We start from the raw sequence: 18,261 nt of genomic DNA, 5'->3' as shown, positions 1-18,261 counted from the left end.
CATCAACGGACACAACGGTAGGCAGCGGCTTGGCTCTGCCCCTGGCATTGCTGAAGTCCATGGGCGACGGTAACCACTCACCATCAGGTGGGCCGTATGCCCGTCTGCCTACAAAGGCAATAAAAAAAAAAAAAAACACATTTTTATAAATATGAATTTTATTTATAAACCGAAAAAAACATTTTAATATTGACATTATAATTTTAGATGTTTTATAAATGCAAAAAAAAGAAACAATGGGATAAATCAATAAAATAGTAGTAAAAATAAAAATGATGAAAGGTAAAATATGTGATATTTTTATGCTTCCCTCACAGTGTTAATCACAAATTCCTTTATTTTCCTTCTGTCAATTTTAAGTTGAGGAGTCGTCGGCATTTCTTTTAGGAAAATAACTCCGCCTCTCAATTGTTTTGGATCCGAAAGCGAATCTGCAAATTTATAAAATGACACGCGTTGTACATGACAATCTACGATCAAAAGTGTTTTAGGTAAAGAGGCAACGTTTTGACAGAATAAAAGAACGAGCATCTATATATTAATACGTGAAGCAAAAACTTTGTATCCCTTTTTACGAAAATTGCGCGGACGGAGGAGTTTGAAATTTTCCACACTTATACAGAATATCGAGAAGAAGTGCACAATGCTAATATATTTTTTAAATAATGCATAAAAGATACATTAAATCAATAAAGAAAACATTACACACACCATTACCATGTATTTGACGCACACACGCATGCATTATATTTATTGTCAAACTTTTGTTCTTGACGTCTGTTGTCAAATTAAGAATAGTTTAAATATTGTTTGTCTTTATTCATAAGTTTTTATAGTGTAGCCTTGGCGAAATTTGTGATTATAGAAGTATAAAATACAATCATAATAGTGTACAAACTTACAATTCCAATTAATTATAGTCGAAATTCGACTACTGCGGGACCTCTGGTTTATGGAAATTGGCATCAAGCATTTATGTCAATCGGCGTAGGGGGAAAATTTAAAACGACTAGATACCTACTTAATTTGTGTCAAGTAATTCACGGCGCGCTTTCATTTTTATTTAACATCACATTAGAACATGGCTAGAAAGTGTCATCTGCGAAGACTCCGGAATACGTTATGAGTCGCTTCTGACCTTTTTCTGTTTGCTGGCGGGTCAGTCGCACTAAACTTTTTTTTATTGCTTAAGTGGGTGGACGAGCCACAGCCCACCTGGTGTTAAGTGGTTACTGGAGCCCACAGACCTCTACAACGTAAATGCGCCACCCACTTTCAGATATAAGTTCTAAGGTCTCAAGTATAGTTACAACAGCTGCCCCACCCTTCAAACCGAAACGCATTATTGCTTCACGGCAGAAATAGGCCGGTTGGTGGTACCTACCCGCGCGGACTCACAAGAGGTCCTACCACCAGTAATTACGCAAATTATAATTTTGCGGTTTTGATTTTTATTACACGACGTTATTCCTTCACCGTAGAAGTCAATCGTCAACATTTCTTTGGTACGTATTTCATTAGAAAAATTGATACCCGCCTGCGGGATTCGAACACCGTCGCATCGCTCGATACGAATGCACCGGACGTCTTATCGTTTAGGCCACGATTACTTCGACTACTAATCTCTACTAAACTAATCCTCATGCGATTTATATTCACCACTATGTATCTATTTACATTACTACGGTCATACTGCAATCGTATGATACCTTTAACCAAGTCCTTGATTTCCTGTTCGGTGACGCGATGTCCCTCTTTAAGCACGACACAAGCGCACGGCAGCTCCTCGCGCTGGACGTCCGTGACACTGGTGACTATGACGTCCAACACACCCGGATGCTGGCGAATGACCTTCTCTATTTCAAGCGGTGATATCTAAAATTTGGAAAAAATCCTGGCTTAAACTAGCTTATTAACTAGACTATAAGTAAGATTGTTTAGTATTGGCTGTTGTAGATGCAAATAAACTGTTAAACGCGTCTCGTAGTTCTTAACCCCGGAACCTTAGCTTTGTAAGTTTTTTTTAGGTCATGTCGAAAATCGAACGGTTGGTAAAACTAACAATAAACAACAAATTGTTATGTTTCCATATTAAAAAAAGATGTGTGGTGTCGTGGGACACCGGATAGGAACGAAGTTCCTTATTATAAAAATATTAATTTTAAATTCTATTCGAGGTATAAAGAAAATAAAACTGGAGGTTTCGCAACAACCCACGGTCATTCGGTAACGTGCGAACTTATTGTGGTACACTTCATTCACGGTTGTTTGCATAAGAGTTAGTGTATTGCGCAAACGAACGCTCTGAGATCGTGGTCAATGAATGATAAAAAAACATGTTATTTTTTGTACGTTATTACAAAGTTAAGTCGTACACGTGTGCATTACTAATAAAAATCTTACGTTACGGACGTTTTTTCTCGGTTAGGGTACCCCTCCGCATCGTCCCATAAGGAACTTCGTTCCAAAAACAAATGGATGCTGCGATATGATATACTCAAAGATCGTACAACGCTCTCCGTGTTCAATATAATAACGCGTTTAGGGTACTGGTGGTGCTGCCCCGCTTTTGTAGCGCATCAGGGATGTTTGCAGACGCGCACATAGATTGTTTTTACGCTACCATGCGTAAGAGGTGTGCATCTCTGGTAAGCAGAGTGAGGGCCAGCTCCAACAGTATCCTGAGCATGATCGCAAGCAGGCTGGACTGTGTATACATGGGTCACTGTGGTGCCATCTACCATGGGATGTTACGACAGTAATTCATTGTGATGTAAATATAACTACTAACATAGGTCTTATTAACAATTTATATGAGTCATGGTTACTTGCAATAAAAACATTATTATTATTATTATTATGATATAAATTACACCAATTTTTTTTTGTTTTTAGGTATTTGGATTTCAAATTTTATGCTATAAATTACCTGATAATTCTTATAGTGAATTAACAATTGAACTCGATCAACAAAGAAGAAATTATAATTTTCATCTCTGTACATAATATCGCCGGTTTTAAACCAGCCATCTTCTGAAAATGCTGCTTTTGTATTTTCGGGGTCATTGTAATATTCCTGTAAATGTTTTAAATAAATTGTTAAATACACGGTTTTTTATTTTTTATTTGCTCAAGTCGTATGTTTTCGTTTTGTAGAAATTGCCAAATATTACTTTCAAATCTAATAAAATTAAATAATAGGCGAAAATAACATTTGCATGGGAAAATAAATTAAGTGTAATAGTCAAATGGACTAAAACTGCTTCTAGCTTTGTTATTGGGCTTGTCTGTGGCGACAAGCAAACTGAAGTCGTTCCTACGTAAAAGGCTTCAAGATTATATATTTTTAACTTAGTTGATCTTGAAGTAATTCTGGCTCACTCTTAAAAAGTAATAGGGGTTAAAGTATGAAATTGCCATTTTATTGTAATAGGTATTTCAAATGACATAAGCCCACTGAGTTTCTCGCCGGATCTTCTCAGTGGGTCGCGTTTCCGATCCGGTGGTAGATTCTGCGAAGCACGGCTCTTGCTAGGGTTCGTGTTAGCAACGTCATCAGGTTTGAGCCCCGTGAGCTCACCTACAAACGTTAGGGTTACGCTGAAATAGCCTCTGAAGGCTCTCAGCTTAGGTAGGAAAAAAAAAAAAAAGAAAAAAGACATAGAACCTTCATGGTTTGAGATTTTTGGGTGAAACTTTTTTCAAATTGAAATCATTTAATTTCTTTTTTTTTATGTTTGAATGATTACTGGTGGCCCGGAGGCCTTTCCAGTTTCACCAGGACAGGTGGGCGAGCAAAGGCTCAGCCAGAAGGGGTGGGATTTGCTAACACCTATTCGAGCGCCTCCGAAGGAGACCTAACAACTCAAGAGCAGCTGCTTCGCGAATGAATCTACTACCGGATCGGAATCGCGACCCGCTGAGAAGATCCGGCGAGAAACTCAGCGAGCTGATTCATGGGTTAGGTTGCACGGCGAACTCTTTGTCGAGTTCGACGAGTACGGTTACCGGGGTCCCTAAGCCTGCTCCTAGTGTTAGAGCTAAAGGCGTCTAATGCAAAGATTATTGGATCTGATGGATCCGTAAGGACGTGAGATTTTAATAGTGCACATTAGCGCGTCGGTGTGTAAAATTGTATGTAATTTTTGATGTTGAATTATATTTTGACGCATAACGTATATTCTATTCATTTGGGTATTTAACCATACCAATATCAATCAATTTATGTGTATGATATAGTGCAATAGTGAGAAATAATAAATAAGTTAATTGAAGCGATTGAATTTAAATACTGTTTTACCTTAAAGATCGTGGGTCCCTTCAACCATAATTCGCCCTGTATATTGGGTTCTGTTATGTCTTTTTGCGTTGTAATATCAATCAACTGGAAAAATATTTTTAAAAAACGTTAACATTCTCATTTTTGTATAGTAATCTTAATTTTAATTTTATTCAATGAAAATGTAAAGAAAAATCTCTTTAGTTTTAAAAAGATTTTTCTTGGACGGGCTCACTCAACTGTTATTCAGTAAAGAGAGTGTGTTACAGTCATGCACAGTTATTAATATTGTTTAAAATTTTGATTTAAATGACTTTAAATGTTGTTTTCTTATTTATATTACAGGTAAGTGAATATATTGTAAGATACATTTATTATAGTTTAATTTTTTTTACTGTCAATAAAATCTTATTTATATTACAGAAAAAGCAATTAAGTCTTTCATTATATTCATTCATGCTTGAAGTATTTGAAACAATTACCTATATAAATTAAACGTGAAGATGTCAAGAAATATTAAATATAGCCGTTTGAGAAAGGGCTACTGGGAATTACAAAACAATGTTCGTACCTATATCAAAGACTAGCCTTTGGATATTACTGGGAAAGATATCATGAAAAATGTCCCAAAAAAAAATTTGTCCATTTTATTGCTTAGATGGGTGGACGAGCTCACAGCCTACCTGGTGTTAAGTGATTACTGGAGCCCATAGACATCTACAACGTAAATGCGTCACCCACCTTGAGATATAAGTTCTAAGGTCTCAGTTTAGTTACAACGGCTGTCCCACCCTTCAAACCGAAACGCATTACTGCTTCACGGCAGAAATAGGCAGGGTGGTGGTACCTCCGCGCGCGGACTCTCAAGAGGTTTTACCACCAATATTGAAATAGAAATAACACAAGTTAAGAAATAATGCAAGATTGAAAGGGCACGGGCAGTGTATGTACCTAACTTAAGTTCAGAATGAAAGCCGATACTAGCGTAGCACATCTAGTGCGTCTACATCAAGCACATCCGGCTGTAGGAGTAGGAGTTGTCTGTCCAATTTGTTAAAAATGGCCTTTGAATAAGCATTGAGCAGTCTAATAAATCAGCCCACAGATGTCCACCGCTGGACATAGGCCTCCCCCAAGCCTCGCCACAAAGACCGGTCCTGCGCTGCCTGCATCCAGCGGATCCCCGCGAACCTCAATAGATCGTCAGTTCATCTTGTGGGAGGCCTACCCACGCTGTCTTCCGGTATGCAGTCGCCACTCAAGAACTTTCTGGCCCCAATGGCCATCCGTTCTACGAGCAATGTGTCCTGCCCACTGCCACTTCAATGCCGAAATCCTTTGGGCTATGTCGGTTACCATGGTTTTCCTGCGAATCTCCTCATTTCTGATTTGATCTCCGAGCATAGCCGTTGCTCTTTGGGTGACCTTGAGCCTTCTCATAAGGCCCATTGTGAGCAGTACTTTGCAGAATTTACCACCGGATCGGAATCGCAATCCACTGAGAAGATCAGGTCAGAAACTCAGTGGGCTGAGAGAATAACTGGTGGTAGGACCTCTTGTGAGTCCGCGCGGGTGGGTACCACCACCCTGCCTATTTCTGCCGTGAAGCAGTAATGCGTTTCGGCTTGAAGGGTGGGGCAGCCGTTGTTACTATACTATATCTCAAGGTGGGTGGCGCATTTACGTTGTGGATGTCTATGGGCTCCAGTAACCAGTTAACACCAGGTGGGCTGTGAGCTCATTCACGCATCTAAGCAATAAAAAATATATATTGAGGAACCTTCGGTCCAAAGGTGTGGAGGGACTGACAAGTGGGGACCGCTCAGTCCCACGGGGGCACTCATTGGTAGCGCTACTATACTACTCTGGTTGGACCAACCTCCCTTGGCAATTTCCAACCATCAGGTGATGTTGCGTGCTATGTTGTGTAGGTGCTCGTGGGGTCCACATCAGCCCGCTCGTACATAACATGAGCTCTCCTCCTCCCTGCATCGATAATCTTCAATGCTGAGGGTCGTGGCCTCCTCTAACAACTTTCTCCTGTATTATCCTGCGCCATTCCTGCCTATCCTCGGCTGTGTGGATAGCGACGTTGACTGAAGTATTGAGAGTGGAGCGTATCTGGTCCGACCAAGGGATTGGACTTCTGTCTCTGGGCCTTCTTCCGCATACATGAGCTAGTCTCTGGGTGGATCCCTCGAGCGAAGCGAAGATTAAAAAAAATCTATGCCTTTATGAACTTACGCGATAGTTGAAGTTTGCGATTGGCTGTCCTAAAGATCCCAGTGGAGGTGATCGACTTTAAAATGCAACACTAGCCGCCTCGCTCAGTCCGTACCCAACAGTCACGTACACGTTTGGTAATGTTTTCTGTAGACATATAAAATTGCTAAATGATAAATGGACATAAAAGGGAACCAACAAAGAAATCTCTTAAACACCGTTGTACTGGGATATAACTAGCTGGACCCGTCCGCTTCGCTGGGCATTTAAAATTAACATTATTATTTCTCACCCCCACAAAGATTCTCATCATTAACACCCCCGCAACTGGTGTAAGGAGTCCAACAGTCATATAAATATCCATTAAGTACATGTATTTTCTACATGGATACCAAGTTTCAAGTCAATCGGATGCATGGTTCAATAGTTATAACAGAACATCCGTAAAAACCACTGTAGATTTATATATTAGTATAGATAATTAGTTATTGAAAATAGGTAAACAAAAACCAAGCATGTAGAAGTTTATTTGTCCTTCTTTCACGGCGAAACGAAGCAACGGACTAACATAGACAGGAGAGAGTAACATAGGTGCGGTTTATTCCGGAAAAATTACATTACCACGTAAAGCTACACACATACATATATATACTGCAGTTGACATTTGTCCTGTACCGGACTGGACCGCAGATGAAACCGCAGCCGACAGCTAGTTAGAACATATAAATGACTAGCTTTTGCCCGCAACTTCGTCCGCGTGGAAATAGTTCACAAATAATGCTTTATTTTAGAACAAATTTGGTTAGCATAAAAAACGTTATAGTGAGCCAACCTTAACATATAGACATAATTATGCTGTCGCGGACTTTTTTTAGATCTTTTAAAGGGGAATCATTCTGTCCTACATTATTTTAACGAAACTTTAACCGTTTCTGCAGCGCACGCAGCGGAAGCTCTCAAAAGGGGAACAAAAAGGGTTTTGTAACACTATTTATTGGTGCTCCGCTTGTATTGGCCTTAGCGTGATGTTATATAGCCTATAAGCTTCCTTAATAAATGGGCTATCAAATACTGAAAGAATTTTTCAAATAGGACCATTAGTTCCTGAGATTAGCGCGTTCAAGCAAATAAACTCTTCAGCTTTATAATATTATTAGTATACTTACTTAAGTAGATAGTATTATCTCTCTGGTTCCTAATAAGAAATTTGCTCCTGCACGTCCTCTGGCACTTTTGATAAACTTATACCTTACGTGTTTTATCACCCCAATACTAAACACGCTAGTTCAGTATATTTAAATACTCACGTTTAAATAATCTGATACGTCTTTTGTTAGGGGACAACCGCCGACATGAATGAATTCAAAACTGTCGAAGTCGCATTGACCTCGGTTTTCCAAAAGCGCAAGGATATAGGGCGTAGTGGTTATCAAGTGTGTTGGCTGTAAATTAAGACCATTTTCTTTTAAAAATCAATGAAATAAGGGTAAACAAATTACTTTCTTTATATCATTGATGAGTGTACGGGATTTAAGATCGATAATTACGATACCCTGCGGGTATAATAAGATCGAAGTTTCAGTAATATTGAGTCACGAATGACCTGCCTATCAATTTTTCTTCTTTTCCTTTCCATCCTGATATAGATTATTTCAGCGTTGCCCTACTGCTTAGGTGAGTTCTCGGGGCTCAAACCGGAGGTGTTGCTAACACTGACCCTAGCAAGAGCAGTGCTTCGCAGAATCTACCACCGGATCGGAAACGCTTCTCATGAACCCACACCATTGAAAATGATAGCCGATAGACATCTAAAACATAAATGCGCCACCCACCTTGAAATATAAGTTCTAAGATCTCAGTATAGTTACAATGGCTACCCCACCCCACAAACCGAAACGCATTACTACTTCACAGCAGAAATAGGCGGGGCGGTGGTACCTACCCGTGCAGACTCACAAGAGGTCCTGCCACCAGTGATTACGCAAATTATAATTTTGCGAGTTTAATTTTGATTACACGATGTTGTTCTTTCACCGTGGAAGTCAATCGTGAACATTTGTTGAGTACGTATTTCATTAGAAATAATTGGTACCCGCCTGCGGGATTCGAACACTGGTGCATCGCTACATACGAATGCACCGGACGTCTTATCTTTTAGGCCACGACGACTTCAAAATTTATTATATCTTAGATTATACCTTATATGTATTAATTAGATGATAAACGTGTTCTCTAGTCGTTGGCTTTGATGACTGAGTCCTCGTGTATCGCAATATCGGCGAGAACACGAAATGCAATCCAGCCGAGATCCAATGAATCGGTGTTAGTATTAACGGTGACCTTGTAGGTGTCGGAAATTTATCAAATCGTAGCCTAAAACCGAAAATAGGCTTTAAAGAATTATGTATAACGAGAGAAATCATATCGAGAAGTGAGCGGCTGTTTGGTTTAACCGACAATTCGCTTAATACGCTACATTTCGTCTTCTCGCATTAAAGCTGCACTAGAGGTCCCGCAGTAGTCGAAATTCGACTATAATTAATTGGAATTGTAAGTTTGTACACTATTATGATTGTATTTTATACTTCTATAATCACAAATTTCGCCAAGACTATAAAAAATATTAACAAAGACAAACAATATATTAATCTATTCTCAATTTGACTACAGACGTCAAGAACAAAAGTTTGACAATAAATAGTATGCGTGTATGCGTCAAATACATGGTATGTAGTGTGTGTAATGTTTTCTTTATTGATTTAATGTATCTTTTTATGCATTTAAAAAAAATATATTAGCATTGTGCAAAATTTCATACTCCTCCGTCCGCGAATTTTCGTAAAACGTTATTGCTTCACGTATTAATATATAGATAATGTCAAAACGTACTAATTTTGCAGGAGAGTGTTTCAAAGGCTTAACATGTGATATATTTTATAATATTAATCATCTTTTCAACATTTTATTTCTTTATTTTTTACCTGTTACATTATCTGCCTTTTAAAGTAAGATAAAATTATGTATTAATTTGGTTAATTATTAGTAGTCAAAACATAGGTTAACTAAAAAAAAATTAAAACTAAGCTACGCTCTTTTAACAGTATATATTAGAAAAATACTGGTGATTGATTGATCACTGATTGAAATACTGGGGATACCAAATGATTCCGCATATTAACTCAATTTCGAATATTATTGGAAATTGTATACTTTTAATGCAAAAAGACGATTTATCCTTGTAATTAAAGCTCCGTTTTATTTGGTATCAGTATCAACAATTCGATGTTTTTAATTGAACTTCAGTTATGTTTTCTCTATTCAAATAGTTGAAGAAGCTTTTTAGTATATTATTTTTTCCAACTTTTAAACTTTAAATGGCTCTCTTGTAAAGTTGCAAAAAATAACTCTAACTGTCACTGTAAAGTTGTCACTAAAACTAAATAGCCCTCGATATGAGTATTCATATCATAAATACATACATAACTACATAAATAGACAAAACATGTACCATTTTTTGCTCTGTTAACCACCGATTTTCTTTTTCTTTTTGTATTAATCAGCTTAAATGTTTTCATAAAAAAACATTGGAAATATTCTAGTACCTTTTATAGAACTAAAAAAAATCTTGAGCTTCAGTGAATATTGTAGTATTTATATCATTAGACGAACACTAGTTACAGAAAATTCTTTTTTTTTTCATTGTTATTATTCGTTTGAATTGTGTTGCTCAGAAGATTTTTTTTTAATAATTCTTCGTTTTTAATATTTCGATATGTCATTCATGGTATTATAATTTTATTGTACCTACATCGAAATTACGTGATTATCATTTCTCACTAAATGAGGAATTTTTGCGGTTTTTTATAATTTTTGGAGGTTTCGTTACTTTAATCGAAAATATTATAACTTTCTGTTTCTCTTTCTGTTTCCATGAAGACTATTTCGGAAAAAAGGAAAAATAATCTTGTGATTCCTGATTGAATTCTAGGGATCTTTTTAGAAGGCTCAAAGTCGCGCAGCGAGCTATGGAGAGGGCTATGCTCGGCATTTCTCTACGTGATCGAATCCGAAATGAGGAGATCCGTAGAAGAACGAAGGTTGCTGACATAGCCCGTAGAATTAGTGAACTGAAGTGGCAATGGGCCGGCCACATAGCACGAAGAGAGGACGGTCGATGGGGCAGAAAGATCCTGGAGTGGCGACCACGTACTGGCAAGCGCAGTGTGGGACGGCCACCTACTAGATGGACCGACGACCTAGTAAAAAGCGCTGGGTCTCGTTGGATGCAGGTGGCAATGGACCGGTCGCACTGGAAATCTATTGGAGAGGCCTATGTTCAGCAGTGGACGGCGATGGGCTGAAATGATGATGATTCCTGACAATCACTGAAAATTCGCGGTTTTTAAACCACGTTTTTTATGCTATTTTGGGCATGCAAAACTTCACTTACATTGAGTGTATTTCATCAACAAGAAAAAAGATATTCAAAGAATTATAATATAACATTATTATCAACAAATTGTGCATAGTTACGAATTGTAAGTATGGTCACAATTATTTTCAAGTTCATTATATCTATGGTAGGTAAGATGTGTGTTATAATGTTATTAACTCACCAATTAGACTTAATTGCCATTTGTAAATTCTTGTGCGTAAGAGCAGCCCCTTTCGGAGCACCGGTGGTACCACTGGTTTCAGTGATGAAAGCGATTGTTTCCGCCGGGTCAAGATCTGTTGGCCTTGAAAATCAATTTGATATTAATTTGTTTTTTATATTTATTGCACTAAAACATCTTATTCATCTAATTGAACTAAGACGTAAAGGTGAGAGGTTGACACCTCAATCGTAATTAGGCATAAGTGCATCGCGGTAAAGATAGTAAGAAGAATAGTAAAGTCCTTATTTCCACATCTCCTTATTTCCTTGTTCAAATAAATACCATTAATTGTGCAATTAAATGTGCCTTTTTTATTGCTTTGATGGGTGGACCAGCTCACAGCCCACCTGGTGTTAAGTGGTTACTGAAGCCCATAGACATCTACAACGTAAATGCGCCATCCACCTTGAGATATAAGTTCTAAGGTCTCAAATATAGTTACAACGGCTGCGCCACCCTTCAAACCGAAACGCATTACTGCTTCATGGCAGAAATAGGCGGGATGGTGGTACCTACCCGTGCGGACTCACAAGAGGTCCTACCACCAGTTGATGGTAGGACCAGTTGATGGTTTGATACACAAAACAAATTACAGCCATATAAATTATAAGTAATATTTAATATAACAATCTGGATTGCAATTTCAATCTTATCTCTTCATTTCAAAATACGTTAAGTAATATATGCCTGAAGCTAGTTAATTGAATACATAAAAAAAGTGGTGTCTGAATATTGACAAATTCAGAGACAAATCCAAATTCAAAATCTCTCTTTTGTTTCTCTTGAGTTTTCCAATTTTATTACAAATATCCAATAGTTTTTTCCCCTGCCCCTTCGCTGGTATGCTGCTTTGCAGAATCTACCACCGGATCGGAATTGCGACCCACTGAGAATATCTGGTAAGAAATGTAGTAAGCTGAGTCTATGGGTTAGTTCGCCTAAGAGCTTAAGAGCATCGAGAATGGATCCGTGGAATCGGAAAAGGATCAGTTGTACCTCTCATCGCCGATCATGCCTTCCGATATAAATCTAAATCTATTTTGTGGAAAACCCACGCTTTATGAGTACGTCATAACAAGACTTCGAATTATGAAACTTACTTAAAATTTTCAATCGCTTCATCATTCTTGTAGCCGTTCATGAGTTCAGAGAAATTTAAAACGTCCCTTTCATCGTTGTCATCGAAAGAAACTAATTTGACGTCACCCTCGTAAGTCTTCAGTGAATTTTTTATGTCAAGTATTTTTTTGCTCTGACTAAATATGAGTTTTGGTTTTTTTGAGGCGAAAACTTGCTCGAGTGAATCTGAAAAAATGAATAACCAAGTAAAAGTGAGAGTGGTGATATTTCTTTGGTGACATAGAGAGAAATGGTGCCTCTCACTGCGGGAACTGATCTATTACAATTAAATTAAATTTTTTGGTACAAATCAGATCAAGATACAAAAATTTTGAACTGGTGGTAAGAACTCTTGTGAGTCCACACGGGTAAGTACCACCACCCTGCTTATTTTGGCAGTGAAGCAGTAATGCTTTTCGGTTTGAATACAAAGACCTTAGAACCTATATCTCAAGGTGGGTGGCGCATTTACGTTGTAGATGTCTATGGGCTGTGAGCTTGTCCACCCATCTAAGCAATAAAAAAAAATACTTACCTACTCCCATCTCCATATTTACATTGAAAATAACAAGTCCTAGATACAAGGCAGCGTATAATGGTATTGCCAAGTCCAAATGATTGTATCCCATAAGGACGATGAGATCATCTTTCTTTAGTCCCAGCTCGGTCAAGGAAACGGCACACTGTATTGACCTTTGCAACACTGACTTGTTTGTTTCGGATTGTCCTGTTCCTCCATCAATCTGTAATTTTGACACGAAATATCCTATGGTCGAAATATCGGATAATTGTATAATGTACTTACTCCAGACTCGTGAGACTCATCAATACAGATGCGCATGGCCGAAATAATTTCTGCCACCCATCCAATCAGAATTCCTTAAGGCTTCTGCAGTTTGGTAGGTATAAAAATTAGCAGAAAAGGAAGTTTTATGGAACCTGCGTTAATTTATTATGCAAGGCAGTAGAAGTCAAAAATTGGAAGCTTAAATATTTTAATGATCTCCAGTAGTTCATAAGCCATCGGGAGTAAATGATCAAGGTCTTATAATAGCTTTCATGAATTGAAATGAAATGAACCGACCATGAATAGATACCTTTATAATGAATAGATATTTTATGAATAGATTTTTTTTTAAGATACCTTTTAAAAAGATACGACTCTCGACGATAAGTCTACGACTCGTGTAAATCGAGAAAAATACTAAGATAAAGTAAACGATAATCTGCTCCTAGATAGCTGTATAAACGTCGAACATATCTATGCGCAATAAAGGGTTTTGACCATTTATCTATTCCGTGGTTCTGACGGACTAGATTGAGTTAAAAAGCGGCTTCAACTATCTTAAACTGATAATGATATCGGAAAGTAGCGTTATGGGTAACGTCATTGCCGAATCACCTACGTTATTACAGAGACCTGAGCTAGGAATCTACTAAACTAGCCAACCTTTGATTTTCAAACTAAGCATCCGAACCCCTATGACACAGCAATTTAAATGGCAATGTATAACTATTCGATAGGCATTATTTAGACGAAATAATGTCATGGTATAGATAAAAGTTTTTGGTAATTTCGAGATACCTAATTTATTATCTTGACAAGAACCCAATTGTAAGTTCGAGAACCTACGAATAAATAAATACTTATTATTTATTCGTAGTCGAGAACACAACAGAAATGCCACTAAATATTTCATAGATTTTGAAGCTGTTTTGACGTTTGCATAATCAGGCGTTATTTTGTGATATATTTTCAATAACAGACAATGATGTGGATTTCACTGTAACATAATATATGACTTCAGGTGAATTTTAATTTCGGTATATATGTCGCAGGCAATTTGTAAGATTCCGCCGTTTACAAACGGCGTCGTCATTATAAAAACGCTCGCCGTTATGTAAAATGCCGAAGGCAAAATGTAAACTGCCGTGTCACTTTATAATATGCCACAACATAGCATCGACAATTCAAACGCCGTTTTCATAATGCCGCGGCAAATTGAAATGCTTAGTTCAATTTTTTACCACGCGCGCCACTGTTGATCGACATAATAACAACCACGTCAAAAAATAACTAAAAACAGTGCAAATATATCGTGTGGAGAAGACATTTTAGGAAAGAATTCTGATTTTAAAGGTATATATTATAGTGAATTAAAAAAAATATACAATTCTCAAATGGAAGCTGTAAAAAAGCCTTGGACAAATAGTAAGATTTTTGAGGTTATTCGGCACCTAAAAAATGCTAAGGTGGCCACAGGATCTGGTTCGCGGAGGACTCCTGCAGATTACTACTGGTCAAGACAATACGAGGTCATGAGCATCAGTGAATTGGACTACCTTATTTTAAAAAGGATAGCCCTGATCCAACCGTTCGTGTAATACCGTTAAACGAATATTCCGATGTATTGTTAGAGATTCGGACATGATGATCGAGACAAAATTCAGTATCAAACGAAGGATAGATTTATTGGTGTGAGAAAAGCGATTGATTTATTCGTATCGTTATGTCCTGTTTGTGAATCCAAACGTAACATATCAAATAAAGGTATCGTAGTTAAACCGATTATATCTCGAGATTTTAATGAGCAGAGTCAAGACCATGCTTCAAACTTCAAAATAATATGGTTTTACTTACGACCTGTTTGTTTTATTTGAAAGTGTCATATTATCCTTAGAAGTTTTATTATTGTCATGAGTATATAAAGTGTGTAATTTAAATGTTGTTTTGTTACTTAAATATTTTAACTAAGTACTTTAAGAGAACCAAAGCACATAATTTAGTCTTACTTGAAATCTTCATTAGTACCTGATTACGGAAATAAAGTCTGATTATTATAAACTGCATTTTATTATGGTCACCCTAAAACTACAACCAATGTCGAAATTATAACTATTGAACGAGTTATCATTTTGCCTTCGGCATTTTACATAGCGGCGAGCGTTTTTATAATGACGACGCCGTTTGTAAACGGCGGAATCATACAAATTGCCTGCGACATATATAAACGGATTTTAATAATTACTCTCATCTTATCGGTGTTCCAATTACCACTTTTGGGAATTTTTGTTCAAAGTAGTAATATTACCTACGGCAATTAGTAGATATTAAACCGATCGTTTGTTACTATATGGCATCAAACTAACTGATTTGCGTGACTAAGTCGAAACTTGCCGAAAAATGTAATTTTACCAATTTTGTTCTTTATATTTAATTATCGTTTCTGTGGAAGTATTTTCGGGTTAGAATTGAACTAACCCATATCTTCCCATGGGTGTAGTAGAAGGCGCTAAAGGGACTTCTTTTGAAAAAGTAGTGCTAGAGCGATCACTTGTAATCTGAGACAAGGGTAAAATCAACAGTTGAGTAACTGTTTACTGGTGGTAGGACCGCTTGTGAGTCCGCGCGGGTAGGACCCCCACCACCCTGCCTATTTCTGCCGTGAAGCAGTAATGCGTTTCAGTTCGAAGGGCGGGGCAGCCGTTGTAACTATACTTGAGACCTTAGAACTGATATCTCAAGGTGTGTAGCGCATTTACGTCGTAGATGTCTATGGGCTCCAGTAACCACTTAACACCAGGTGGGCTGTGAGCACGTCAACCCATCTAAGCAAAAAAAAACTGCTACAACTTCGTGGTCACTTATTCCTTTTTTTTGTAGAGTTTTTGATTTGGAGTGCACTCGGAACAAATGTATCTAAGTTTGCTTTGTCGACGGCTTGAACAAGTAAAATAAATAAAAATATCTTTTGTGCGCCTTCACAAGAACATAACACAAAACGCTGCACCATTTACTGTATATAGAATCAAATTACTATCGAGGATCGGGTGTGCACTATAAAATCAATCATCACCTAACAGACTGCCCGATTTTATTTACTTAATTAGATTGTTATTTTAATTTAATATTGTAATTGTCCGTTAAAAAAGAAAAGTAGCGCATAGTAATTAACTGAAATTCTTTCATTCGTACTGGTACGACCTATTGATTACACACTGTACATAATTATTTTACATTTATGTAACAGATGTAAGTATTTAGTATCCAATACAAAAAAAGCTTTCGCCTTTACTGGATTAGGCCCAACCCTGTAAACGTATGTTGAAAATAAGTAAATAAATATTTCGACAAGGATATTTTCAACATATTGTTTGAATTAAATTTGAAGGATCATCTCATGCAATGCCTTAGAGCACGAGCCAATTTTATCACCAGATAACTATTTTTCTTGTTTGTAGATTACAGAAACTAAAGGAGATAAGCTAATTCTAATAAGGCACGCCGAAGTCCGGTTTGGGAATCAAATAAAATCTGCTAACCTGCAAGACGAAATCCGGGTCGTCTTTTAAGCTCTGCAATATTAATTTGCCGAGGTGGAATCGGTCAGACGGGATACCGGTCTGAGCGACGATTCTCGAGGACAGATCATCGACGAACCAACTGACGTTGTCCGTAGAATGTATATACGGAATAAGATTCATTTTCTGAAAACAAAAAGAAAAAAAAAGTGTGCGTGCGTGCAAGTCACATACGGTAGAAGTGAAACTTATAAATAATATATAGATATACTGACTATCCCACTACACAGGAGGGGCATACATATGGACAATGTTTAGTAGACGATAGTGGCGATGCTACGAAGAGTCACACAAAGAGGAGACCGAGAACGTCTAATGTGTTCTATCTCATTCTCTCGCCGGCTGAATCCTATATATTTATGTGTTTGTGTTTCTATGGACTTATTTTTTCGTTTCATCGAGTTTGAAATCACAACGATTCTAAAGAAGTTTCACTTCAAAAGTTAAAATAGGAAAACTAGTGTTAATTTATTCGTGCATATATATATATGTAAATGTTTATGAAATGAATACATAATTTTTTTTGTTATTTTATTGTTAAAAAAGAGGGTGCGTGTACTTATGTACGCGCGTAATAAGCTATACTTTATTTTTATTAAATTTATTTCTTTTTCTTTTTATCTAAATTTTAATCAATTTGAAAAAAAAAAACGATTATGCAACATCCTCAAACACGCATATTGGACATCCCTTTTTTTGACATCGTATAAATTCGGTGATTCTCGGTACGGTTCGGAAAGTTCACCAGCGGCTATATTCAGACTCGCCAAGTTACGTCGGTCGTATTGTAATGAGCGATTTAGTGGGCAACTTCATTCTGTTAATTTTGTGTCACGGTGCGCGCGCATCGTAAAATTTCACTCTCATCAATTTTTCATAACGCGCCTGAAGAAGTATAAATTCAAAAATGATTAGGATCGGCTAAAGGCTCAATCTCTTTCGTACTAGAGTACATGTAACTGTATTGCAGATCATCACGAGGCCATTCACCCGCTCCTCTGAATGAATCGCGACCGCTGACATCTTATTTTGCTGCTGGCCAATACAGGTTTGATAAAGCACGATTGCTTCGAGAAGTACTTGAACCGGATTGCAGCTGAGCTAAAAGCTGGGCGCGGTCAGTGTGGATGGAGCTTGGATACGGCGGCGCACATGATAGCGGTCTGCTGCATATGGAAAGGCTAGCTACGTGCCCTCGTCGCACAAATAAGCGCCATTGATTTTTCGCTGCCTAACGTCATAGCCACGATGCTCCACTTCTACGAGCAGATGTAGTAGTAGATGCTTCTGAAGCAAGCGACGGTACGTGACAGAAGCGGTTCGCTCTCTTCCCGATCAATTATAATCCGTCGCCATCAACCCTGAGCCAGGGATAAGAATTATGTTCGTACCCTGGCGTCATAATTTGACAGGTAACCCTTCGAGTGTACACTTCCGCCCCTAACTTAACCCATCGTCCTTTTTCGTTGGGTGTCCTCAGGATATTGACCGCTAGGGTATAGGCCTAAAGAGTAAGAGTGGGGGAATGTCACGCCTTCGAATATTGGGAGTTGCTGCCCTTATATTTTGTGGTACAATCGGTGATCAGGTATGCATTCGAAGGGTACTTATTATTAATAA

At 37.7% G+C, this 18,261-nt stretch overlaps 1 protein-coding gene across 1 annotated transcript; it reads right to left on the bottom strand.

The window, feature by feature from the left end:
• Window positions 1-300: 300 nt before the first annotated feature.
• On the bottom strand, window positions 301-16,764 carry LOC101736191 (luciferin 4-monooxygenase). The gene is made up of 9 exons (XM_062673168.1): window positions 16,603-16,764; window positions 12,815-13,022; window positions 12,261-12,465; window positions 8,701-8,875; window positions 7,810-7,944; window positions 4,301-4,384; window positions 2,930-3,076; window positions 1,710-1,875; window positions 301-431 (listed from the first exon to the last, which is right to left on the bottom strand). The coding sequence occupies exons 1-9, from the start codon at window positions 16,762-16,764 to the stop codon at window positions 301-303; spliced, it is 1,413 nt and encodes a 470-aa protein (XP_062529152.1).
• Between the last annotated feature and the right edge of the window lie 1,497 nt (window positions 16,765-18,261).

Source organism: Bombyx mori, chromosome 16, assembly GCF_030269925.1.
Source record: "Bombyx mori chromosome 16, ASM3026992v2".
In the NCBI taxonomy this organism is placed as follows: Eukaryota; Metazoa; Arthropoda; class Insecta; order Lepidoptera; family Bombycidae; genus Bombyx; species Bombyx mori.
The sequence above is the reverse complement of the archived record's forward strand: the minus strand, read 5'-3'. Positions and strand labels throughout refer to the sequence as shown.

What these genes read in the sequence shown, in the direction of transcription:
- LOC101736191 (XM_062673168.1), bottom strand. Translation starts at nt 16,764, where the DNA reads ATGAATCTTATTCCGTATATACATTCTACGGACAACGTCAGTTGGTTC. An exon ending in ACCCGGATTTCGTCTTGCAG is followed by an intron (nt 13,023 to 16,602) that starts GTTAGCAGATTT and finishes TCAAAATTACAG; the next exon opens with ATTGATGGAGGAACAGGACA. An exon ending in ACGTATCAGATTATTTAAAC is followed by an intron (nt 4,385 to 7,809) that starts GTGAGTATTTAA and finishes ATATTTTTCCAG; the next exon opens with TTGATTGATATTACAACGCA.